The sequence below is a fragment of the Wickerhamomyces ciferrii genome, contig 00065, assembly GCF_000313485.1.
Source record: "Wickerhamomyces ciferrii WGS project CAIF00000000 data, strain NRRL Y-1031 F-60-10, contig 00065, whole genome shotgun sequence".
NCBI classification, from domain to species: domain Eukaryota; kingdom Fungi; phylum Ascomycota; class Saccharomycetes; order Phaffomycetales; family Wickerhamomycetaceae; genus Hansenula; species Hansenula ciferrii.
In genome coordinates this window covers 1-26,926 of record NW_011887675.1, presented here as the reverse complement: position 1 = coordinate 26,926, position 26,926 = coordinate 1, and the positions used below count along the sequence as shown (strand labels likewise).

Sequence of the window (26,926 nt, the reverse complement as noted above, 5' to 3'; positions counted from 1 at the left end):
AAATATGAAATGTTGAGTGCTCCAGAGATTAAAGATATTAAATGAGAAGTTGGGTGTTATTACTGTATCATATTGGAAGTGGTTTGGGGATAGAAGAGAAATTGGAAGGGAATTCTTGTATATATTCACATTTGAAATGCATATAATGAAAAGATATAATGAAGATTACAAACTCTTGGAGGTTGGTAGTACTACACATCTTACTTTTGTTAAAAATATTAATTATTTCATTCAATTCATTATATATTATCACTATTGAATGATTACTATGTATAAATAAACCGTTAAATTTGAAATTTGTAATTGAAAATGAGAAAAAGAAGAAATAAAACACAAACTAAAATGTCATTGTCATTAAAAATAATAAAAAGATATGATGGGGGTTAAATTTTGTTCAATTAATAATCAACATTCTTCAAGATTTCATCTTGATTAATTAATAAAAATTCTGTAACTGTATTTCTTGGTTGCATATCTGCTAATTCTCTTTCACCACTTGAAACTCTTGTAAAAGTTGGAGCGAAAACAACAGCTAAATTATGATACGTCATTTTATTAACATTTGAAAAAGATTCAATTTTCTTAATATGAACCAACAAATATGATAATGTTTTAACATTAGCTTTTGGTAATTGATTTAAAATTTTTGATAATTGTTCAATTTTCTCAATTGGTTTTTCAATTGATGCAACTTGAATGAATGAATCATATGAGTTCATACTTATAATTGGTTCTGGTAAATGATGGTATAAATATTTTTTCAAAGAACTTGTAACAGCATTAATATCACCTTCTAATGAATTTTCAAGCTCTTGTGATGTTTCAGCTGTTAATAAATTATTAAATGCTTTTAAAATATTATTCATTTGTAATGTACCACCATTTTTCCTATAAATCCCTTCAGAATCTAATCCTCTTGATTCAACTTCTGAAATTAATCTTGTAATAAGTAATGGTATCGATCTTTTTTCAAATAGAGTTCTCATTTCTAGTGTTGAGTTAAACAAATCACTCATTATTAATCCTGAATTTGAGATATTACTCTTTGTAGAATTTGATGATGATGTACCAATTTCAATATAGTTATTGCTCTTAGATCCATTGATTAATTTTTTATTGTCATTACCACCTAATTCATCTAATTCCTCGTTTCTTAACAATGGTGCTGATATAGTTGGATTACCACCTCTATTGTTTCCGCTATTATTATTATTATTGTTGTTGTTATTATGACCTACTGAATTACCACTTTTATTCTCAGCGGCTAATAAATGACTTAATGAATAAGATGATTGAGATGATGACATTGTATCTGATTTATTGAAAACATTACCAATCCCCTTTGTAACATTATTTCTTCTCCAAAATCTACCTTTTGTTTTAGGTTGTTGAACTTCATTAATTTGTTCCTGTGGAGGTGAAAGAACTGTAACTATTGGTGCATCACCATTAGATTTTTCAGAATTTAATTGTGCATCATTTTGTGAAACTGATTTTTGTATAGGTTGAGATTGTAATGGTTGCTGTTGTTGATGCTGTTGATTGAATTGCTCTTGTTGCTGATATAATTCTTGGAATTGTCTTTGTTGCTCTTCATATTGTTTTTGATGTTCATCAAATTCAACTTTTAATTTCTCCATTTTAGAATTCAATTGTAACACTTCAACATTTAATTGATCTCTTTGATTAGTTAAATCGTTAACTTCAAGTCTTAATCCAGATTTTGCTTGTTTCAAATCAAATATTTCAGTTTTCAATGATCTTAATTCTAATTCAAATCCAGTCAACTCATTTGAATCATGATGATTTTTACTATAAGCATTAGCATCTGAAGCACTTCTATAATGTGCAGTATTTGAACGAGATATACTATTGTTGAAATTAATTTGACTATTGCTATGTGAATGGGTATGATGATGACGATTTTCAGGTACTGGTGGAGTTGTAAATAAAGCAGCACCTTGATATGGAGAAGAATCAGATTTACCTCTTGAATGTGAACCAAATTTTGGGGTTTGAAGATTTGAATCAAATCTTGAACTTGGTTCTATTAATGGTGAATGATATTTACCCTTTTGATTATTTGGATTTTCAAAAGTTGGTTCTAATGATGAACCACTTGCAGATTTTTTATGTTTTCTAAAACTTAAAAATGCCTTTGGTGATTTAATTGATTTAGTTCTACCAACACTTGATCCTGACTCATTTGTAATATTTGTTAATGCAGACTTTTTAGAATGATTCATTGGTGATGGTGAAGTTGGTGATAATAATGTACTTCCTCCAACAACATTATTACTATTGTCATTACGACTTGAGCCAAGGCCAAACTTCCATGAGCGTGGTGTATTTGGTGCTTGATATTGTTGTGGTTGTGATTGATCTTTTCTTGCTTCTGGATCATCAAATGAATGTTGAATAGTACTTTGGAATGATTGAAAGTCTTCAGACGATCTAATATCATCATCATCATAACCATCATTAGTTGAGTTCAATTGTGGAACATTTTGAATATTTAAACCAGATGGAACACGATCTGATTGTCTTGATTCTTGAAATCCTTGAGTAGTTTGATTATATTTAGAAATTTGATCATCATCACTACTATCATTCATATCTATAAAATCATCACCACCTACTTCAGGTAGTTCAGGTGGTGGTATTTTTGGCGGTGGTGATTCATTAATATAACTTGATAATATATTATTTGAAGAGCTCGAACTTAAACTTTCCAGAACAACAGCTTGTCTATTTTTACCATTTGGTGATATTATAGCTTGTTTTAGCGGTGTACCTTCAGTTAAAAATTGCGATTTTTTTGGAGTTGTATGATTATTGAATGCATTATTCAAATCAGGAGTATTATGCAATGAGGTTGGTGGAGAATCTATTTGTTGGGATGGTGTTGTTTCAGATATTGATTTGGAAACTGAATCATGTCCCTCGAAATATGATTGATCAGGTATTGAAGGTGATCTCATTCTTATAGGTGAACTTGTTGATTTAACTGTTATTGGAGGATCAAGTGTAGAAACAGGGGTTTGATTTTGATCTTGAAATGTGAATGGTTCTTGTTGAGGTTGTGCTTCTTGTGACAATGGAACTTGTTTTCTCTTTGGTGATCTTGGTGGTACAGCAGAAGTTCTTGCAATTGAAGAAGGTACATCTAAGACATCTGGTGTTGAAATTTCTGAATAAGCTTCATCTGATGCTATGGAAACATTATGACTTGAACTTGGAGTATTTGTTGTATTTGTATTTGATTGAGGAGGATTTGAATTTGTTGGTGGAACTTTTGGTAATGATTTTTCCATATTGGCATATTTACTTGATCTTATGCTTGATCTATTACTTGATGATAAACCTAAAGAGCTTGACCGATCTTTAAACTTTTTATCATGTTCATGTCTTTTTTTCTTCTCCAATAATTTTTCATGACAATTCATACAAAACAAACCTTTTGAAGTTCTTGCATATCTTAAATCTTCAATTCTTTTCTTACAGTTACGACAGCAGAAACATGATGAACAATATGCTTGATCACCTGTTAGGATAGCTAAATCATCAATTTTTTTCCCACAAGCATTACATGCATATGAACAATCTGAACAAATCAAATCACCTGTTCCCAAAACTAAGAAATTTGAGCTTGTACCTAAGAGTTTTGAGCATTTAGAGCAACTAAAACAGTACATATGCCATCTATCACCACCTAATTCATAAGCATGACCTTCTGATATTGATAAATTACATCTTCTGCATTTATGTGATTCATCTTCATCATCTAAGAATGTATTATTCGCAGATGATATTGGATCTCCTATAGCAACTTGTGTCATTATTTATTAATATTATATTGATGATTTATTAAGCAAAAAACACCTTTCTTTTTTGGCTTTGAGTATAAATGTTGAAGTTTAATGAAATGAAAGTTCTGGTATGTTGTAAAAAGCTGAAAACAATAGTAAAGATTGAAACCTAAGCAAGGGAAGAAAAGATAGCTAGATAATTTGCAATTGGAATAAGCAGCGATGGACCCTTATCTTTTGATACGTGGAAGGATTGTGGTTCTTAAGTTGAGAAATGAAAAGTATAGCTAATGTTGTAGCTTTAATAATGATATGAATGAACTGGAGTTTTGAACTAAAAATAGCGCGCTGTTTTTAGGGGAAGTTGATAATTCCTCCAGGTTCTATGTGGATGTGTCTTTTTGATTAGAAGGATGGTAAGCTAATTGCAACGAGGCGCTATGTCTGAATGGTGGAGGTAGCTTATAAATTGTGGAAGGATTGGGTATATTTAATTTGAATTTGAATTCCCTTTGAAAACACAGCTCACCTAATTTTTTCTCCTTGGTAAGAAAAACAAAAAATTAAATTAAAATATTAAAGTTAAACGCGACAATTTTCATTGAAACTGTCTGAAATCGCCAAATTTGAGATCAAGAAATACGCCCAAAAGGGTAATACAATGAAGACTTGTTTAATTTATATTGCTTTCTTCAATACCTACTAAGTGATAGTTTGAACGGTTGGCTCGCCTCTTGTTAATTAGCACTTGTACCTCTGTGACAGATCCAGATGTGTACGTGACTGCTCGTTTCGACGAGCCTTAATTACCTGCGTAGACCGCCTGCTAAGAGTACTCGTTTCTCGTTCCAGAAGGAAATGATGAAATTTGGCTAGCCGGGCGCGCGTAGATGATAGGAAATATAATTCAGTGTTCACCACCTAATTTACTTGGAGAATCATCGTGTAATTATAGGTTGTTATTCATTGGGAACACTGTAATTCTCTATATGGTACATAGACTTTTCCTTTGTCAAATACTCTGATTATGACCTGTCAATTCTTCATTCCGTGTCTGCTTCATTTAGTTTACCTTAACGGGTAAATGTATTTAATGGTGTGTGAAACACATTGAAATTTGACAGAAATTGTCTATTTTTCCAACGTCTTTAGATTCGAGATCAGCTAATTTGAGATGTTACTCTACTTAAATATCTGACAGTTGATGGTATATAAACCCGCCATACTGGTATACGCCTTGGTTCATATGATAAAAATCATTAGTCAACTTAAGGGTTTGGAATCTTCAAAAGTCGAAAACTATACACGAATAAGAGGAAGTTGAACTTATAGTAATACACACATATTCTTTAATGCGTGTGATTTCGGAGCTATACAGCTTGGATTTACTTCTAGGATTCTTCAAATCTGAACGATTTGACTGTTGGCACTCCAATCATCTCATGCATTTCAGAATCAGGCCACGATGTGAACTTTGAAGCAGATGTGATTTTGTGAATATATTGAGCAGTATATTTAGCGCGTTTAATTCCCTGCAGCTCGTTCATGGTTTGAGATAAATTAATCTGGGAACTCATTTAGCAAATTAGCTGAGGAGTAAAACGTAGCGCGTGGTATTTTGTAAATTACTTCGTACTCTGCTTTAATATCATGCTTCCGCATAACGTAAATCTACTTTCGATTTAGGGTCTTGACTCTTCGCTAATTTGATTCATAATTCAAGATCATCGAAGTAATTTGATGTACATATCGGCTTAACAGTAGATAATCGAGTACATCTTCTAGTAAGCTTTCAGTGGCATATAAGATGATTAATCTACAATTATACATTCCAGGTATATACATTAGACAGGGGTTTACAACAGTTTATAGATTAAGCTTATAATAATAATTGATCCTAGAGTATGATCCTCATTAATGCAAGTTGGTTAGTGAAATGGATCATAGTCTCTTATATTACTTTATAGTCAAGTACTAGTGTGAAGCGTGCAACCGATGGTGATTGTATTAGCTTGAGCGCTTGAACATATCTTGTGAGAGCCCAAAGAATAATCACTGCTTTATATTAGGTACTCTGTTGATTCTTGAATAAAATTTCTGACATTTAGGTGACATATAAAACATATAGAGTCCTAAATTCCGACTTTCCATGTGACTCTGCGCGTGACTGACAATTCCGGAATTCAACTACCTGAGAAAAATCACCAACATTAATAGAATGTATATTCTGCATTAATGAAGAAGTTTGAAGAGTTTAAGAAGGAACATATTTACAAACTGGAAGACTTATAATCATTTATTTTGCCTGCTGATTCACATCAATAATATCTTATATATTAAACTGTCAACTCATATAGCTCAAAGTACCATCAAATTGACTTAATTATACTAAACTTAGTCAATAAATACATCAAATCAACTAATTAAAGAATAATCATAATAATGTCAGAAGAAGTTGCTGCTGCTCCAGCTATATCAGCCCCATCTCAATTTATCTCAAATATTTCAGGTGCCAAAGTTATTGTTAAACTATATTCAGGTGAAGAATATCATGGTATGTGAGAACTAATCTAAATTATCCACATCTAATAAGATACTAACTTTTAATAAATTTTAGGTACTTTAGATTCAATTGATGGTTATATGAACATCACACTAGAGGAAACACAAGAAGTTGTTAGTGATAAAGTAACAAGAAAATATGGTGATGTATTTATCCGTGGTAATAATGGTAAGTTTTTTATTAAAATTAGTTTTAATTTAAGTTCAATTGTACTAACCTTTTATAATAGTGCTCTACATATCACAAGCTTAATTCCATACCTTTTTTCCAATACAATGTAATTAAAGAATCTTATGTATTTTTATTTCAATTAGAACCTATAATTTTTTACTTGTAGGTAGCCTATGTACACTTTTACTTCCCGATTAGGAAGTCTAGATCCCAGCATAACCCGTCTAAACATGTTCTGCGATTTATGCGCTTCCAATGGAATTTTTGAAAACCCCCTTTGACCAAAAAGTTGAAAGAAAAAAACCTGTTGTTGACAAGTTAATTAAAAGTAAATTCATCAAACTTTTAACGCAATTATCAAAGATGTCTTTCATTGCTAAACGTCAATTGTCTACTTTGATCCCACCAAAGATCGCCTCTGCTAAAGTAAGTTGGATTGGATCCAAGTTGTCGTTGTTGATTTGGGAATTTAAATTTGGGGTTTTTTTTTCTGTTGGTTCGTTTTGAGTTTAATTTGCCTTTATATCAGATATCAAATTTGAAGAACTTTTGAGATCACTTGAGATCTATTATGACTTTGGAATGATCAATTTTTTGGTCCAGATGATTACTACATTAATTGGGAATCTCTCTGTTAATATTATCGGAAGAAAAATTATTATTTAATATAGTAATGATGGATTAAAGAGATATTAAAATAAGTTTAGATCTTTGACCACCTCTTTTCCAATTCAAGCATCAACAATTCTTCTTGTTTGAGATGGGAAGTGCAATATATACTAACATAAATTACTTTAGAACTTAGGTGCTAACCCAAATGCTAAACGTTTAGTTAACGTTGTCAACTTTTACAAAGCTTTACCACAAGGTGAAGCTGCTCCAAATAAACCATTTGGTCCAATTGCTCGTTATAAAGAAAAATTCTTCAATGGTGACAATGCTTCAGGTAAACCAATCTTACATCTTGCAGCTTTTGTTTTAATTTTTGGTTACTCATGTGAATATTATTTCCATTTACGTCATCATAAAGGTGGTGCTGAACATCATTAGATTTAAAAAATGCATTTTTTGTACAATTACAATTCAACAATCTTATTATAAAGCAAATTATTTTAGAAATGCAAAATTTTACATGCAAAGAATTTGATATTCAATTTTATTATGACACATTACAAAACTTAAACTTATAAACTTTTTTTCTAAAGATAATATATTAAAAGGTTTATAAATTACAATTCAAAGAAAAAAATAATCATTATGTTTATGAAATTAGAAAATAATATTATATACAATGTAGAATATTTATTTATAACCAGATCTAATGTCTAATTGATGAATTGAGATTTAAATTTTTCAAATTGTTCATCTTCATTTTTGGAATCATCTCTAATAATTTCCAACATTTTTCCAACATTTTGAATTTTAAATCTATGTTTCCCTAAAGATTCACCTAATCTCTTTTCAAATTTATTTAACCTTTCCCAATCATCCCAATTAACAGAATTTTTTAATGATAAATCTTCAGTATTAGAATCTTTATTTAATAATCCATCTTGATAATCTTTTAGAATCAAATCCGCTGTGGTGAAAGAATCCATCATTGTTGATGCAATCACCCCAGCTGAACCTTTTCTAATCCATCCTGATGAATATAAACCTGGTAAGGGAATTCCAGAATTATCAATTAACCGACCATTTTCATTTAATACTGTACCTTTTTTGTCATTGAATACAATACTTAATTTCTCCATACCTGGTATAGGAATACCTTTATAACCAATACTTGTAATTATTAATTCAGATTTTAATAAATTTGTTTCATTTGGAATTGGTTTAACTTTAGCTGGTGAATCAGGTTCATCATGATATAATTTATTTTCTTGAAATTTTATTGAAGAAACCAAATTTGAATTTGTAGAATTTGGATATATTTCCATTGGAGTTTTCAAATATTCTAAAGACCATGTCTTTGTGGATAATTCAGGTATTGAATATTTTAATCTTTTACGTTGATTTGGTGGAGTCATTGCATTTAAAATTAAATCAATTCTTCTTGATACAACTCTATCGAATTTTTTCTTGAATGGAACAATTGGATCAAATATTTTAGAATCAATACCTTCAAATTTGATACCAAATTGTTCTAATTCTAATAATTCTCTAATTTCTTTATTTGTAAATGCACTTTCCAAAAAACCTCTTCTTGCAACAATTTTAACATTTTTTAAATTAGATTTTTGTAAGAAATTAATAGCATTTGAAGCTATATCTGTTTTTTTCAAATTTTCAGGTGGTGTAAGTAATATTCTTGCAACATCTATTGCAACATTACCATTCCCTATAATCACAACATTTTCAACTTGATCTAATGGAGGATTTAAATCTTTACATTCAGGTAATCCATTATACCAACCAACAAACTTTCTTGCACTAATAACACCAGGTAAATTTTCACCTTGAATTCCTAAATGATTATCTTGCGTACAGCCATAAGAGAACACTATAGCATTATATCTTTTATTCAATTCTTCTAATGAAATATCTTTACCCACTGTAACATTACCGAAGAATTTAAATTGATCAGTTTTATTGGCAACTTCATTGAAAGTATCTTCACAATTCTTAACTTCAGGATGATCTGGAGCAACACCATACCTTGATAATCCAAATGGAGTAGGTAATTTTTCAAAAATATCAACTTTAACATTTTTATCTTTATTAATTAGATGGTGTGCAGTATAAAACCCAGCAGGACCTGAACCTATTATGGCAACGTTGAACTGAGATTGAAACCGACGGAACGATATTATTCTGTACGATGGACTCGATATTCTAGGACGAAACATGATTGAATTAATTGAACTTGTTGAATAATTTCAAGATCTGATAAAACCTATTGAATTGTCAGAGGTTATATTATGGTCAAACGTTTCCGGTACTTACTCAATTTCGCGGCACCCGAAGGAAATATAGAGAAGATCAACTTCTCATCAAATCAAGAAAAATTAACTTTATTTCAAAATTGGAACCAACCGCTGTGAAATGTACGTTGTTGATGAAATTCTTGGAAGATGGGCAATAAATATTGTATATGTTAAAAGATTACATTAAAAGCAATATCATAACTCATTAAAATTCTTGATATACACCATTAATATCTTTTTATCCAAAATAATTTGAACATCTAGTTTCATTATGAACAGTAGAACATTTAACACTACAAACCCTTGAATTACATCTAACACAAGAACCTGGACTATTATCACCACAAATTGAACATAATTTTTTATTTGGTACTAAGAATTGTAAATTTTTCTTTTTGGATACTAAGTTAAATAAAATTGATGTTGTTTTATCATCTTCATCTAAATAATTTGTTAAAGTTTTCCTTGATGCTAAAATTTTCTTGATTTGTGTTGTGGAACCTTGTTTTAATTTACCACCTTTTGGACCAAATTTTAAATGTTCAGAATTTAATTGATTTGCTTCAAATTTTGTATATTCAAAATTCATACCATTTTTAGGTAATTCAATTTTTGCAGTATCATTATAATTTTCTTTATCTAATTCTTCAAACCTTTTTAATGAATTTTTTGTTTCAACAAGATCTTCTGTTAATCCAGTTCCATGTAAATTTGATTCAATTGTAGCTAAATTATAAGTTCCTGGTGCTAATCTTTTTCTTGGTCTAAAATCTTCTGAAGTTGGCCTATGTTTTGATTTTGAAGGTAGATTTATTGATGATGTGAAATATGAGTCTCTATCTATTCTTGGATTAATTTCCTCCACTAGTGTCATTATGATTTGTTGTGTTCTTGTTTCGATGTGCTTAGTATATGGTTCATGTTTTGTTTTTTGAGATTTTCATTTTTTTGTATAGTCGCGCATGGTATACATACAAATTACAATACAACATCAACATGAATGAAAAGCATACTTAAAGGATATAACTACAATTATAATTTCATAACAACAATCATATATAAATAAAACTAAATAGATTCATAGAGTTCATCAAGAATTGAATATTTTGGGTAAAAAGAGCCATTATATACATAAGTTAATTCATACCGATTACATCATAAGCTTTTTCCAAGCTATTCTTTAACGAAAATTGCAGCTGCACCCATACCTGTACCAATACACATACTTGTAACCCCAATTTGACCTTTTTCTAATTCTCTAAATAAAGTAGCAACTTGTCTTGCCCCTGTAGTGGCTAAAGGATGTCCTAATGCAATAGCACCACCTCTTGGATTAACTTTATTAATATCAATACCAACTTTATGAATAGAATATAAAGCTTGACCTGCAAATGCTTCATTAATTTCAAAAATATCAATATCATCAACAGATAATCCTGCAGCTGAAAGAACAGCAGGTATAGCATAAGCTGGACCAACACCCATAATTTCTGGTGGAACACCAACACATTTGAAATTTATATATTTACCTAAGATTGGTAATCCCAAGTCTTTAGCAACATCACGTCTCATTAATAATACACCTGCAGCACCATCAGAAACTTGTGAGGCATTACCAGCATGTGTTGTACCATTCTTCTTGAAAGCAGGTTTAATTTTACTTAAAGATTGAGGTGTAACACCGGATCTTGGACCTTCATCTTTTGATACAGTGACTTTTTTAGTTTGTGGAGGTTTTTCATCTTCTTCATCTTCTTCAGATTGTGGTAATTTAATTTCAACTTCAATTGGTAAAATTTCATTTTGAAATAATCCAGAACTTGAAGCCTTTTCAGCCTTAATGTAAGAATTTGCAGCAAATTCATCTTGAGTTTCTCTTGTAATTTGGAAATTTGATGAGATATTTTCATTTGTAATACCCATTGGAATACCACATTTTTTACCTTCTTCATTTAATAAAATTGATTTTGAAATTGTACCTAATAATTTTGGTCCATAATTTCTAGACATTGATTCTGAACCTAAAGCTAACCCTACTTTAATTTGACCAACTTTAATCTTATTAGCAATATCATTAACAGCGGTTAATGATGAAGAACACTGTCTATTGATTGCTAAAAACCCAGCGGTATCAGGAATCCCAGCGGCTAAACAAGCAGCACGATGTTCAGTAGCACCAGCACCGATATTTAAAACATTACCACAAGCAACATCTTCAATTAAAGAAGGATCAATATTAACCTTGTTAAAGAATTGTACAAGGAATTTTTGTAATAATTCATCAGATTGAGTATCTTTAAAAGAACCTTTAAAACCTTTACCTATAGCCGTTCTATAAGCTGCAACAATGACAACATCATCATCTTTTTGAGTAGTAACTTGTGCTTTAGGAGATACGATATGGTTTTTCAATTGATTAAGTCTTTCCATGGTTGATTATATTTGATATGATTTGATTGAATATTGATTAAAGAAGATTGAATTGATTCTGGGGAATTCAATTCTTTTATATACAAGTAAATTTTAACAATAGATCAGTTTTTGAATTTTAATTTTTAGTGTCAGTTTATTTTCATTTTGGAAAGAATCGCAATTTTAAAAGGTGGAGATCGTAAGCTTGTAAGCTGCCGAGATGGGCAGAGGGACTAGAAAGAGGTTTAGGCTGGGGTGTGATGGCGTTAGACAGAGCACCTCAGCACCACTTATCAGTAGACAGGCGCTTAAACGGACATTAGGCAGAACCTCACAGAAGCTAGGCAGAGATAGTTTGTACCTCGGTAGAATTCTCATTACATAATAATTACATAATCCAATTAATTAAATCTTTAATACTCATGAAAAAACACAAAGTACAATATCAAAGCTATCAATATTAGTGAATTATAGCAGATAGGATAACTAGAATACAAAAATGAGTGAACAACCTAAACAAAACTCAAGAAGAAGATATTATAATAGAAACAGAAACCAGAAAAAAAAACAAGAAGAAACAAATGAAAATAAACCAAATAAACCAACTACCAAATCATCAAAACCATCAAAATCAAATAAACCTAAAATACAACAATCAACTTCAATAACAACATCTATAAAACAACAAAAATTACCATTAGAAGAATCAAGATCAAATGAAATCAAAAACCTAATATATAAATTAACTCAAACACAGAATATATCATTAATTAATTCAAATTCAAAACAAAAATCATTTAGAATTAATATTGAATCAGATTCATATAAATTTATAATACCATTTGCTAAAAATCAATCTGTATCATTAAATTCTATAAGTGAAGAATTAAATTATAATAAATTAGTATTGAAAAATTTTAATAATAAAACTAAAAAAAATGATCAAACTTTATTATTTTATATAAATTATTTGATTAATAATTATGAAAATTTGAAGAAAGAATCAAATGATTATAAATTTTATGAGATTAACAAATTGATATAATACAAGTCAAGATCAACAAGTTAAAACTACATATCTATAAGATTACATTAAATTTATATTTTGGTTATAATTCTAAACATCAAACGTCATGATATCATATACTTTTTTTTTGCTTCATTTTTCTTCATCTTTTCATATTGTAGTACACCCCTTTGTTTCTTTATATATACTTTCTTTCCTTTCTTTGAATATTAAACTTTTTTTTTCATAAAACTAATTTGAATATATAATATATAAATATCATTATGAAAAGAAACAAAAGAATTATTAATTTATATTATTTATTGTGTGTCTTGTGTCATTCATAATTTTTAAAACTCATAAAACTAAAACCTCATCTATCAAACTTCATTAACAAAAAAAGTAGCATTTCTTAATTGAAAGTCTTGACAAATTCAACAGTTTTTTGAGTTTCTTCTGCTCTTTTAGCTTCATCCCAGTTTAATTCATCACCTAAAACTTTAACAACACCGTCGATTGATCTTTGTGCAGCTTTAGAATCTAAAAATGCTAATCTTGTTCTTCTTGCTAAGAAATCAGCTGGAGTACGAACATATTCATATTTAATACCATATTTCAATTCTGCAACTGAAAATGGATGTTCAAATGCTTCAAATGATCTTAATTCTTTTGATGCTGCAAGAGCAACTGGAACTTGATTTTCAACATCTTGTTTATAAAGTTCTAAAATTAATGGAGCTCTTGTACCATAATTAGCAGCTAAATGTTCAGCTAAACCACCAGTAATTTGATATTTTTGTGCTAATCTTGGTGCTAAAGTTTTTTCATAGTTTTCACCACCAGCCAAGATTAAATTCTTAGTAACTGAACCTTTAACTGGGAATTGACCATTTTTAACAACTTCATTAATAGTTTCTTCAGCCATTTCTCTATATGTTGTCCATTTACCACCTGAAATTGTAATCAAACCAGATTCTGAAGTAAATAATAAATGATTTCTAACTAAATTTTGAGTACCACCAGTATTTGCCTTTCTTGGATCTCTAACTAAAGGTCTAATACCTGACCATGCACTAAGAACATCTTCTCTTTTAACTGGGAATCTAATGTAATGTTGTAATTCTTGTAAAATATCTTGAATATCAGCTTCAGTTGGAACAGGGTTTTCTGGAACTTTATCTAATGGAACATCAGTGGTACCAGCTAAAACTTTACCTTGCCATGGTAAAAAGAACATAACACGACCATCAGAAGTTGAAGCATCTAAAATACCCAATTGTTTTGGAGCATAATATTCAGGTAAGACAATGTGAACACCGGATGAAGGAACAACCATTTTTGGTTTTTGAATTTCCTTTGGAGCAATACCTTGAGGATCTTTATCCATATCTAAAATAATATCAGAGAAAGGACCAGTAGCATTAACAACAGTCTTAGCTTTAATAGTATATTCTTTACCAGTTTCACGATCTTTAGCTAAAGCACCAATGGTTTTACCATCTTTTTTCAATAATTGAGTAACTTCAACATAATTTAAAGCAGTAGCACCATTTTCAATAGCAGTAACAGCTAAAGAAGCATTTAATCTTGAATCATTGAAAGAACCATCATGATAAACTAAACCAGCTTTTAAATGAGTTGGATCTAAGTTTGGAGCAAAAGCTAAAGTTTTTTCTTGACCCATCAAATATGAAGATCTTAAATTTTGTCTACCAGCAAAGATATCATACATCTTTGTACCAACGTAGAAATAAGGAATTTGCCAATAAGTATAAACAGGAATCAAAATTGGTAAAACAGTAACTAAATGTGGAGCAGTTTTAATCATATTATTACGTTCATTTAAAGCTTCAATAACCAAATCCAATTGAGCTTTAGAAAATTGCCAAACAGCTTTTTCCAAATATCTAACACCACCGTGAGCCATTTTTGTTGATTTTGAAGAAGTACCACTTGCAAAATCATTTCTTTCAACTAAAGCAACATTTAAACCTCTTGTAGCAGCATCAACGGCTGAACCTGTACCAGTAGCACCACCACCAATAATTAAGACATCAAAATTTGGAGTAGTTTCCAATTTCTTCAATAATTCTTCTCTTGATGGAGGAGTTGGTCTTGATTGAATTAAAGGAGGTAAATCAGCGTCATTTGAAACAATTGATGTTGGAGTTTGTGTAAAATAGTTATAAGATAGCGCTGTTGTGGCGATTGCTGAACCAGTCAACAAGGCGCGTTTAGAAGCCAATGCCTTAAATGCAAAAGACATTGTTTAAGACTTTGATTTGTTAGCAGATGTTTTCAACAGTCTTCAAAAAAGGATTGAAATGTTTGAACAAGTTTGTTAAACTTCAGGAGAAATCGATTTTATTTATACTTTACTGCAAAGAAAATTATTTTCAAAATATGCGAAATGGCCATGTACACGTAAATCTGATTTCAATTTCCCGAATTTTACAAGTCCAGCATCAACAATCGACGATGGAATAGGCAGGGAATTGACTGGGAATAGGCAGAGATTTAAGGTTAATGGGAAGTTTATTACACAGTTGGAAAGGGATTCTATTTAATTCGAGGTTGAACTGTGTATTTACCTTTGAAACTCAACAACTTTGTCTCTTGAAGTATTGTCCTCCAACTCTTATTGTCCTTGTACAATTGCTCTCGATCTCTCGAAATCAACTTCTCATGGGAAAGCAAAACTTGAACGGTGATCCTCATTTTTCCGGGCGCACCGTGGCCTACAATCCTACAATCTTGATGAGAATAGTGAGAAGTGACTAGTAGCTCATCTTGAGATAAGTATCTAGTCATCAATTGAACAATATTGAAGCTCATGTTTAAACATTTGTTGTCCATTAATACGCGTCGAAGTTGTAGCTTCATGTAACATACGTGATCTAGAATCAGAAGCTTGATCAAGCGTAAATACGACGAAACTTGAAAGGCATTGGATATATCGAAAGCTGATATCGAAAACTAATTCTAATTAATCTTATAGGCTCATAGTTCCAGGACTCCAGCCTCCTATAATATTCTTTACTTACAAGTTACTATCAATTTTCAAAACTCGTGGAACTTGTTCAGGGTTCAACTTCTAGTTTCACTGCCTGTGAGAAAAATTTCTTGTGGGTGAAGTTTGAACTCTCATGATGGTTTTATGTACTATGCAAAGTGCACCCAGGCTCAGCTTTGTTGGTGAAACTTGTGGTGAGCTCACCAGCTGCAAAAGGGAACCCTGTCTAGAAATCGACTGGGAATCGCCCGGGGAGAGCACCGTGGGCTCATCCGTCTGCCTGGCTTCTCTTTCTAGGCAGCACTAAACGGAAGATATTGATGACTCGGGTCTAATCAAGCACTGAGCAGCCACTGCCAGCTGGCAGCCGCTAGCTTACTTGCATAAACAGACCGCTTTTCCTCCACAATTTTTCAAAATTCTCCAGATTTACACATATAAAAGAAATACAAGTACGTTGAAAGTTTCTATAAATGGATTCGATTCGGACAAAGTAGATACTAGAATCTGAATACCATATGATTGAAAAGATCAAACACTTCTATTCTACTAAACTTGGTCTTGTACTAGAGTGGTACTTCAGCTCCCGGCTCAAATGATAGTTCGAGCAGCTAGTAATAGCAATTGTTTCATTCCAGTCCACAATTTTGCAGATACCATATATGGGATTGGGGCTTTGTTAACACAATTCTTCAGTAGCGTTCATACGTTAAAATTAAAAACTGATACTCGATCATTTGCTTCTAGAATGTATGCATCAAAGGATACAGTTTGTAATGCACGGAAAATCCTATTATCTGAAGTCTGGTAGTTGGTACGTTTGGTTACTGGTAGTAGTAATTACTAGTGACTCCTACAACCTACAACTATAAGTTATATTGACCAACAAGAAACATGAGTAAATCGATGATCAACGTTCTTCATGACTTGACAAGTTGAACACCTTGTGGGCATTGGTGAGATTTGGATATACTGTATATTATCGAGCTTCCCTTAAAGGGTATTCTTAACCTTTCACCGTCAGCGGTATTAGTATATAACATGCAAGCTTAGAAGCGATGAATTTCAAACATCCTCGAGAAGAAATTGAATGATTATTATTGGCCATTGAACACATGTTGTAACATCATATATATAACGTGAGTCACTAACTCATAGTATACGTGACAAGTACAGCTCGTTGGTCCATCAATAATTCATATAAACCATCCACAAATTAAAGTACATAACATCTAGCGTATTTGGTAAAATTGAAGTATTTAATCCACCGCTGATAGGCTACCGCGTACCCCAGTTTTCTATATATTTTTAACAATAGCCTAAAACATATGCGAACTCTGAAATCTAATTGAAGCCAGTCGGTCTATCGATCGGTAAAAGTATACTATAACACTATAACCTAAATAACCTAAAACATACCGTAGCCGGTATTGGCTGTTTGAGAGCTCAGTTAGCCTAAGCTCAAGCTCATTAATAATTAAAATATACCTAACTTTTAATGTCCACACAAACTTTTGATCATATATGTTATATGTACAGTTTAGCTCATAACTATACCAAATCACCGTATATAATCACATCCTTATTATATATAGAAGTGCGTGTCGAATGATTTGAGAAATAGATATAGGATACTGATCCGCAAGATTTTATAAGTACAATTCTACTATATAACTATATTATACTAATGAGATTCATGAGAAATTCAATATCAAGCGATACTGAGGGAGTGTGTTGGGATCTCTATATCCTTTTTTCCTAGGAGGCCATTCTTTGTGCGAAATTTAATACGTCGCGTTCAACTAGATCCTATTTCTTCCATATAGTTTAAACATCCCCGGAGATTCAAGGGATCAAGCATAATGAGCAGTATTAGGTACATCCTAAAAATACTTTGAACTTGATCATAGATATGTTTAAGATTTAAGATTGATAGGTCTTAAATCTGTGTTATACGAGATTAATTGACAAATTGGAGAATTTGGAGCGTATAATATGGTACAGGTTACTGGCTTTTCATATGATTGCATATAATTGTATAGAAACATGATATTAATCTTTCAATTTAATAATCTAATATAGATTATAATATACACGATCTGTACTAGTTTGATTATAATTTTTGTGTACTAGGACTAGTTGAAACTCACTCATAATTCATTCATTTAATAAAAATACTATATACGCGCCATAAATAAACAATCATCAATAAATATAAAAATCCAAAATAAACAAATCAATACTATATCACACCTGCAACCAATCACTTGTTCTTATACAGCAGACTTTCTTCTTTTAGCTTTTCTTTTAATAATCATTAATGGAATATTTGAAATATAATTACTTAATTCATTCATAATAATTCTATAACAAACAATTAATAAACTTGGTTTTAAATATTTGATTAAATTATTCAAAAAATGTTTTGGATATTCTTGACTTATACTTTCAATAACAACATGTAATTTAAAATTTGAATCTGCAATTAAATTCATATAAGTTTTAACTAAACTTGTTAATTTCTCAGTTTGTTTTTGATAAAATTCAATTGAATCTTCATCATTAACTGTATTTATTATATAAAGAACATCTCCACTCTTAACAACAGAACCTAAAGTATATTGTAATGAATTTATTGATTCTGTTGATAAATCCATATATAATAAATATGATCTAATTTGTGAACTTGTTAAACCTTTTGTGAAGAATTTACCCAAAGTAATTGATCTTGAAACTCTTAAATTTGTTTCATTTGAGTCTAATGGAGATTCCACAATTCTTTCTTCTTGTTCTACTTCAGAGGATTGTGATTGTGATGTTGTATTATCAATTTCTAGATCTTTTGATTCATCAATTAAAGTCTTCTTATATTCTTCATATTTTGTATCTTTAGCATTTTCCAACTTAACTAAATCATTAACACTTAATTTATCACCTTGGAATCCTATTTCGTTTAATTTTTTGGCAACTTCATCAATTGTCTCTCTAGGGACATTTTCACCAAGATTTTTAGCATCTTCTAAACCTTTTTCCAAGGCTAAAACTTCACTTAATTGTTCCAATTTTTCACCTTCTTTTTTAATATGACGTTCTTCATTTTTTTCAAAATTTAAATTTTTGGCAATACTACTAATAACTTTTGAAGCAGTGGAAGCACCAATAGTGTTTGTTTTATTATTATTTTTATTATTATTTGGTTGAGAAACTTTTGCAACTTTCCCTCTATAATAATCATTGATTGATATTCTATAGTTTGGTAGTCTTAAATCATTGATATCATACTCAAACTCTTGTTCATCATCACTAATTTGTTCTTCTTCACTTATATCATCTTCATCATCTTCATTACCAGATTTATCTAAGTTATCATCACTATTGATAAATCTATCTGAGGGATCATGGAACAATATAGACCACTTGTAATTGACATCTTCACCTTGTGATCTAGCTCTTGACGCACCACGACTACGTCTATCTGATGATCTTCCTCTATTTCTACCTCTTGAAGTTGACCTTAATTGACCATGTGGAGACATTGAACGGTCTATGGACTTACGTCCCCTGAGAACAGTGGGTGGTCTCCCGTCTAGTCTTCTCAATATGTTTTTACTTTCCTCTGCTAATGCTGCTTCCAATGACATTGTACCTTAAAATAGAATTTGTTTGTTGTTATTCTTCTTTATTTCAACTCTTTAAAACCTGACATTACCTTTGCTTTAATCAGACAAAATGATAAAAACCAGAAAAAACAGGGCCCGGTATGTGCACTCTCAAAAGTCAAGATTGTTCGCGAGTTTTAGTGATTGAATTTGATTGTTTATGTTAAATTTGTATGAAGAACATGAAGAACATCAACATCGACAATACAGAAAAAGGGAATTGAAAGAAGGTGTTTTAGGCTGGTGATATTGGGTACAGGACACATCAAAGAGAACCATGTCTGCTAACGAGATACTACAACCAGCGGCTTTTGAATACGCAGAACCAGTGAAGAGAATCTACGACTCGCAAGGTTTACATTCTTTCCAGACTTCAGTGGCACTTTATGAAATCCAGAAATCATTGACCAAGATAGTGGCTCTTGTTGAGAATAAAGAGGTTCCAGATGGGGTTCTAAGTAAGGAATTGTTATATACTGAGCAGGATGCTGATAAATATTCACATGATTTTGAAATACCATTGTTTGAGGATCCACAATCTACAACTTTATTACAAGATAGAGTTACTCGCAATCCTTATTTGAAATCTTTATTGTCATTATTTGAAGACCTTTCATTACTAGTGGATCAAGTACCGCCTTTGGAAGGTCCAAGAAGATATGGGAATTTGGCATGTCGTGATTATCATACAAAATTCGAATCAAAATTGAATGGATTACTTACAAAGTATATATTACCATTTTATAACTTACCAAATCCTGATGGTTTTATTAAAGAAATCGGTTGGTATCTACTGAATGCTTTTGGTTCAAAGGAAAGATTAGACTATGGAACCGGTCATGAATTGAATTTTTTAGCTTTTATAACTGGGTTATGGAAAACAAGAGTAATACCAATAGATAATATTGATGGTTATGATTTTTTAATAATTTTTGGTAAATATTATGATTTAGCAAGAAAATTAATTACAACTTATTCGTTAGAACCTGCTGGCAGTCATGGTGTTTGGGGTCTTGATGATCATTTCCATATTTCTTATATCTTGGGTGCTTCTGAATTATTAAACAATTCTAAAACGATGCCAGGTGTTTCGCCAAAAATGATTAATAATAGATCGGTTGTTTTCCAATATAGCACCAAAAATTTATATTTCAATTCAATTTCTTTCATTTATAAAGTTAAAAAAGGTGCATTCTTTGAACACTCACCAATACTATATGATGTTTCAAATGTTAAAAACTGGGAAAAAATCTTGAAAGGTATGTTGAAGATGTACTCAGCTGAAGTTGTTAATAAATTTCCTGTTGTTCAACATTTTTATTTCGGTGGTGTTCTTTTTCCATGGAGATCTATTAAAAATGGATCAATTCTACCAATATCAACAGGTGAAGATTCCATTACAGAACAATCATCATCGACTTCACATTCGAACAATGAATTACAAAATAAATTATCTTATCCACATCAAAATGATCAAATACCCTTGGTATCTGCACCTTGGAAAAATAAACAATCACAAGCTCAATCTTTACAAGAGAGATTAACTTCTTCATATACATCAACGAGAAGATCACCAACTCCACAAGGATTTCAACAACCACAACAACAACAACAACAACAACAACATACTAGAGCTCCATGGGCTGTAAATAATCAAAGTGGATCACAGCAACCACAAGAAACAACGAGAGCTACATGGGCTAAAAGATAACGAATGAATGATTATGAATTATTATTTGTTTTCACTGTAGTAAAGTAGAAAGCTACATTCATTATTATAAAAACTCCAATGTAATATTTGAAAGAAGTATACAAAAAACCCTACTATATAAAAATCAAATTATATCCAAGCATCTAGCTTTTTAAACAATATAAAATTATGCAAAAACCAAAATAGAAAACAAGAATAATGATACTATCTCAATCACTTTAGACTGATGGACCAGCAGCAATAACTTCTTTAGTAGCTTCAGAAGAATATTTTTTGAAATTTTCTTCAAATAAGCCAGCTAATTTTGTAACTTCACCATTATATTTACTTGTACCTTCAACCCAAGCTTTTGAAGGATTCAATAATTCTTTTGGAACACCTGGAACTGAAGTTGGAATTTGTAATCCAAAAGTTGGTAATGTTTCATATTCAGCTTTTGCTAATGAACCATCGTGAATAGAATCTAAGATAGCTCTGGTGTATTTCAATGGACAACGTTTACCACCTTTAGAAACTGAAGAACCAGTCCAACCAGTATTTAATAAATAAGCTGATGCATTATGTTCACTAATTTTATCAGATAACATTTGAGCATATTTCATTGGATGTAAAGCTAAGAATGGTTGACCAAAACATGCTGAAAATGTAGCTTCTGGTTCTGTAACACCTTCTTCAGTACCAGCCATTTTAGAAGTATAACCAGAAATGAAATGATACATAACTTGAGCATTTGTTAATTTAGAAACTGGAGGTAAAACACCTGAAGCATCACAAGTTAATAAGATGATATTTCTTGGATGGGTATTAGCAAAACATGGAATCTTAGCACTTGGAATATAATCAATTGGATAAGCACATCTAGTGTTTTCAGTGATTGAATGGTCATCATAGTCAACAACTCTAGTTTCTTGATCATAAACAACATTTTCTAAAACAGAGCCAAATTTAATTGCATTGAAGATTTCTGGTTCTTTTTCACCAGATAAACCTAAACATTTTGCATAACAACCACCTTCAATGTTGAAAACACCTTGATCTGACCAACAATGTTCATCATCACCAATTAATAAACGGTTTGGATCAGCAGATAATGTGGTTTTACCAGTACCTGAAAGACCAAAGAATAAAGTAACATCTTGTTGTTCAATACCTTGGTTAGCAGAAGAATGTAAAGTTAAAACATTGTGGTTAACTGGCATCAAATAAAACATAACAGTGAAAATACCTTTCTTCATTTCACCTGCATATTCAGTACCTAAAATAACCATTTCCATTTCTTTGAAATTGATTTCAACTGAAGTTGGTGAAGTCATACCTTGAGTGTAAATATTTGCAGGGAATTGACCAGCATTCCAAATAGTAAAATCAGGTTCACCAAAGTTTTTTAATTCTTCTTCAGTTGGTCTAATTAACATATTTCTCATAAATAAAGCATGATAAGCTCTAGCACAAACAACACGGATTTTTAATCTGTATCTAGGATCCCAACCAGCATAAGCATCAACAACATAAACTTTTTCTCTAGTTCTTAAATAATCAGAAGCTCTTTCTCTTGAAATTTTCCAAGTTTGTTCAGAAACTTTTTTATTAACTGGACCCCACCAGATTTTATCATTTGAACTTGGTTCATCAACAATTCTTTTATCTTTTGGAGATCTACCAGTTTTTTTACCTGAATAAGCTAAAAGAGCACCTGATGAAGAAATTGCAGTTTTCTTTTCTAATAAAGCATCTTCATATAAAGTTGGAATTGAAGCATTATGACGAAGAATAACTTCTTCATGTAAATTAAGTTTTTCAATTAATGAAGCTTCACTATTAACATAAACTTTGGAAGGTGACATGATGGAATGATTTGTATATGAAATTGAATATTTAAAATTGGATAAATGTCGATATAATGTATTAAAACAGTAACAGCGTTTCTAAAAGTGTATCTAGTAATTACTATATTATAGATACCATAGAAATGATGATGATTATATTAGAAATGATTTCAGAAATTTAAGTAAAAACTGGGGAATTGTAGTTACTTATATACACATTTTTATAAAATGCATAATCAGAAATACCAATTCTTTAGTTATTTACACCAATTTCTACTATAAACTTCCACTAAAAAAAGCCTGTTGAAGTTAAATTGTTATAAAATTTCCCGGATGAGTTAGGAACTTTTTGGGTCCAATGGCGCGGATGTGGGACTTACCAATATTTTTGAAAAGTGGCAGATACATTGCCCAAAAGGTTTTGAAGTTGAATACCATACTTAATACCAGTCAGCTGTAAATACAATTTACCCCATTGAATAGCTGTCACTCTTAGCTATACATACCAGTAACAATCTACTTCATATCATACTTATGTCGTTTTAAATCAATGTTCTTACTTCATTTTACCCCAGATTTTACTAGTCAAGAGAACGTATTTATGCTGCTCTTACCGCGTGCTTGACTCCGAGCCCGACCTTTAATATGGTAAGGCCAGTACTTTCCCCCAGTGAAACCCAGCTAGAGTCTAGCGCCCAACTAGCGCCGTCTAAAATTTAAATGGATTGTTGGAACTTGGGAGTAAATTAAATTTGTGTAGGCAGAGGACTATACTAAACGGGGAATTTAGACAGTTGAAAATCTCCTGTCAGCCATTCAACTTACACAGTGTAGCTTGCTATGATTCTACATTTCCTGCTTACCTTTTCTACGGATCTGATACGGTGATGATGACGTGTTTTGCGTTTGTGCTTTTGTGTTGGTTTCTATTTATTTTGTGCCATTTTGCCTTTAAACTCATGTGTGAAATCTGGATAAATGGGACATGAAAATTGAATTTTAGTGCGGGTGGACAATCTCGGATGACAACAATAATATAGAAGACAGGTATTTGCTATCGGAAAGCTTCGTAACAATCTCAAATAGCGTAAATTTTGACACAGAAAGGAGCTATTGATAGTGATATTCCGTATCGCAAAAGCTTTGATATAGTGTTATGTTATCATTATGCTTTTCGAGATGCCTAAAGGCTAAAGGCTAAGGTCTATACAATCAATATGTCAAATTTTTGAAATCCCAATCAACTCTGATCTATGGAATTAGTGTCAAAGTTGCAACCGGTATTCTACATGATATTTTGAATCCTTATTGAACATCAAGGCACCCCTGGTACCGATATTTGTGAGTGTTATAGTGTTATAGTACAACGTCTAGCTGTCTAGCTAACAATTTATAAGACCTTCTTAGATTGACCTACCATGGAAATAATTCACGATGACGTTTCATTGAATTTATTTTCCTTTACTAAAAAGTTGAATTACTCGACGTATATTATATTTCAGTTTCACTTTCCAAGCAAATATTAGCGACATAAAGAGTTAAGGATTCCATCAACGTCTTAGAGGTACACATACGCGATTTATATTCAATACAACATGCACACATGCACCATTGATCTGAAATTGTAATATGAACCAGCAGCTACTATGGCTGCTTCAAGCTAATAATAAGCTATTATAGCATTCTTATTTTAAAGCTTTAAATAATTCCTCAATAGTCAGCTAATTGTAGATCAGTCTTTTAATATACACCAGCTAGAATTATATACTATTGTTGTACTATAGCTAAAATATGCACCCCACGAAAATCGTCATATGAGAAGAATTAACCACACAGAAGTCTGAGCATATAGGCTAACCGCAATATATATTATTATATACAGCAACATACAATCTGGATATTCAAAATTTAACGATTGAGATCCTGTCATGATCGTATTTTAATAATTGGTTGTTCTTGGTCTATCTATCTAGAGAAGCTATGTATCTGGTTTTTCTTGAAAAGTATAATGCAGGAAAATTATTATATATATATCTACGCTCTATACCTCCTATATTACTCTCAGCTATTGAATGTATTTATTGGAGTACTATTGCTGACAACATGAATCATGAAAGTTCCTAGAGAGTACAGAATTGAATTGTTGAGCTTCAGGTGGCTATAAAAGACTTGTTGTATTGAGAACTAGATTGATTATACCTTGAGCCAATCCATTAATCATTATCACACTGCTCTGACAGACTCTTTTCGTTCCTTTCAGCTGACGATGGTCTTTGTTATATGTACAAAGCTTACCAGTTCACTAGATCAATCTGGGTAAGAGCTAGTACTATCACTTGCTACTAACTGTTTGATAGGAGCTGGACAGTTATATGGTGTCATACATATGACTGACAGTTTTAAAATCATGATTGCATTGAATTTTTCAGTTTTATATTTATACATATTTCTTATCAGACTAAATGTATACATTATTAGTTAAGTCAATTAAAGTTATAAATGTTATTTTAGTTCAGTTGAAGTAAGATCACTTGTGTTACATCAATTAATCATTAGTGCCATAGTTTGACACAATAAATATAAATATATTAAGCCCTTATAACTTTTATAGGTATTTTTGAATGGCTTCATTGATAGCGCTCTAACAATAACGTAATCTCTATTTGATTTCTTTGGAGGTTTATACATTTCACCAACGTTGATTCAATCAATGCATCACACACTTCAAGATTTGAGCTGATTAGAGCTAATCTTTCAATTGATATAATCAGTTTGGGAATGTGCTGCAATTAGTCAGTTATAGAATTATAGTTGAGATATCATGACTCTTATCACAATATTTAGGTATTTCTAAATTTAAAATTTTCATATGGTATATATCATTAGGCAGAGATAAATCAGCATGTAATTGTTGCCAGTATACGTATAAATCACAGTGAGAGCTTGACACGGAAATTTATTATATCATTGAACAATTCCCTAGTTCTATAAGCTGTTATATAGGTGGTACTATGTTCTAATATGATGAAATTCAATTTCTCAGTGTAATAACAGGTTGGCTTGTTCCATTATTTCATAATTCTTGTCATAGATAAAAAATTAATTTTGTAGTGAAATATCATTTTCTTTTTTTCTCAAATTATAAACCCATGGCCTTTCAATACATTGGTCCATCTATCTTTTGTATCTGTTGATCTTTTAGTTTTATTAGGGGTTCATTTGATTTATGTGACACCATTATAGTTGAAGCTTTTGAAAATTGTTTCATGTAAGTAGTGTTGAAAAGTATATTTTCGCTCTGCTATAGAACTCTTCCTGACTAAATTTGGGGACTTCTTGGGTACTAAAAACATCATTTGTTCGAGTTGAATCCTTCATAAAATTTTAATAACGGCCGTTGAGTTTGGTTTTCAACTGCTGAGCATTGTCATCTTTGGTCCAGATTTCTCTTCATGGACCGTCTCCCAATGTAATTTTTTTATAATTATGGATGAATGATTCTGATGGGGATTATTGCTAGTCCTTTCGATCTTTCGATATATTAAGCATTAATCTGACCTAGAGCATTTTCTGATGAGGTGTGGACGATCCGAATGAATTGGTTAGAGCATAGATCAACTCAGTAAATTTAAGCTTCCCATGCACCATGAATCATGATCCATGATCTCGGTATAGAATTATAGGACACTAGTAGTAACTTGTAAGTGGTGTCCACTGTCCAGGGTCCTTCCAAGTTCCTACCTCCGCATATTTCGCGAAATTTGCTTAGATCTTAAAAACTTCTATGATGAGGTATAAAGTTTAAACTTTTAAGATACACCGTACCACATCT

The 26,926-nt window shown here is 31.3% G+C and overlaps 11 protein-coding genes across 11 annotated transcripts; 4 read left to right on the top strand and 7 right to left on the bottom strand.

The window, feature by feature from the left end:
- Positions 1–398: 398 nt before the first annotated feature.
- RGA2 (GTPase-activating protein RGA2) lies at positions 399–3,839 on the bottom strand (the record flags this gene model as incomplete). The annotated part of the gene is made up of 1 exon (XM_011276785.1): positions 399–3,839. The coding sequence occupies one exon, from the start codon at positions 3,837–3,839 to the stop codon at positions 399–401; it is 3,441 nt and encodes a 1,146-aa protein (XP_011275087.1).
- A 2,412-nt stretch (positions 3,840–6,251) lies between these two features.
- Positions 6,252–6,653, top strand: LSM6 (mRNA splicing protein SMX3; the record flags this gene model as incomplete). Its single annotated transcript, XM_011276784.1, has 2 exons — positions 6,252–6,363; positions 6,427–6,653. 2 exons carry the CDS (start codon positions 6,252–6,254, stop codon positions 6,651–6,653), a joined length of 339 nt encoding a protein of 112 aa, XP_011275086.1.
- Positions 6,654–6,906: 253 nt separating this feature from the next.
- On the top strand, positions 6,907–7,593 carry ATP17 (F1F0 ATP synthase subunit f; the record flags this gene model as incomplete). The annotated part of the gene is made up of 2 exons (XM_011276783.1): positions 6,907–6,969; positions 7,342–7,593. 2 exons carry the CDS (start codon positions 6,907–6,909, stop codon positions 7,591–7,593), a joined length of 315 nt encoding a protein of 104 aa, XP_011275085.1.
- A 275-nt stretch (positions 7,594–7,868) lies between these two features.
- Positions 7,869–9,389, bottom strand: ARH1 (NADPH-adrenodoxin reductase; the record flags this gene model as incomplete). The annotated part of the gene is made up of 1 exon (XM_011276782.1): positions 7,869–9,389. One exon carries the CDS (start codon positions 9,387–9,389, stop codon positions 7,869–7,871), a length of 1,521 nt encoding a protein of 506 aa, XP_011275084.1.
- Positions 9,390–9,705: 316 nt separating this feature from the next.
- VPS71 (Vps71p) lies at positions 9,706–10,341 on the bottom strand (the record flags this gene model as incomplete). The annotated part of the gene is made up of 1 exon (XM_011276781.1): positions 9,706–10,341. The coding sequence occupies one exon, from the start codon at positions 10,339–10,341 to the stop codon at positions 9,706–9,708; it is 636 nt and encodes a 211-aa protein (XP_011275083.1).
- Positions 10,342–10,640: 299 nt separating this feature from the next.
- Positions 10,641–11,897, bottom strand: POT1 (acetyl-CoA C-acyltransferase; the record flags this gene model as incomplete). The annotated part of the gene is made up of 1 exon (XM_011276780.1): positions 10,641–11,897. One exon carries the CDS (start codon positions 11,895–11,897, stop codon positions 10,641–10,643), a length of 1,257 nt encoding a protein of 418 aa, XP_011275082.1.
- A 481-nt stretch (positions 11,898–12,378) lies between these two features.
- On the top strand, positions 12,379–12,924 carry SMU2 (Smu2p; the record flags this gene model as incomplete). Its single annotated transcript, XM_011276779.1, has 1 exon — positions 12,379–12,924. The coding sequence occupies one exon, from the start codon at positions 12,379–12,381 to the stop codon at positions 12,922–12,924; it is 546 nt and encodes a 181-aa protein (XP_011275081.1).
- Positions 12,925–13,297: 373 nt separating this feature from the next.
- On the bottom strand, positions 13,298–15,151 carry GUT2 (glycerol-3-phosphate dehydrogenase; the record flags this gene model as incomplete). The annotated part of the gene is made up of 1 exon (XM_011276778.1): positions 13,298–15,151. The coding sequence occupies one exon, from the start codon at positions 15,149–15,151 to the stop codon at positions 13,298–13,300; it is 1,854 nt and encodes a 617-aa protein (XP_011275080.1).
- A 3,020-nt stretch (positions 15,152–18,171) lies between these two features.
- Positions 18,172–19,539, bottom strand: IMP21 (Imp21p; the record flags this gene model as incomplete). The annotated part of the gene is made up of 1 exon (XM_011276777.1): positions 18,172–19,539. One exon carries the CDS (start codon positions 19,537–19,539, stop codon positions 18,172–18,174), a length of 1,368 nt encoding a protein of 455 aa, XP_011275079.1.
- A 295-nt stretch (positions 19,540–19,834) lies between these two features.
- RRD1 (peptidylprolyl isomerase RRD1) lies at positions 19,835–21,268 on the top strand (the record flags this gene model as incomplete). Its single annotated transcript, XM_011276776.1, has 1 exon — positions 19,835–21,268. The coding sequence occupies one exon, from the start codon at positions 19,835–19,837 to the stop codon at positions 21,266–21,268; it is 1,434 nt and encodes a 477-aa protein (XP_011275078.1).
- Positions 21,269–21,486: 218 nt separating this feature from the next.
- PCK1 (phosphoenolpyruvate carboxykinase PCK1) lies at positions 21,487–23,112 on the bottom strand (the record flags this gene model as incomplete). The annotated part of the gene is made up of 1 exon (XM_011276775.1): positions 21,487–23,112. The coding sequence occupies one exon, from the start codon at positions 23,110–23,112 to the stop codon at positions 21,487–21,489; it is 1,626 nt and encodes a 541-aa protein (XP_011275077.1).
- Positions 23,113–26,926: the final 3,814 nt, after the last annotated feature.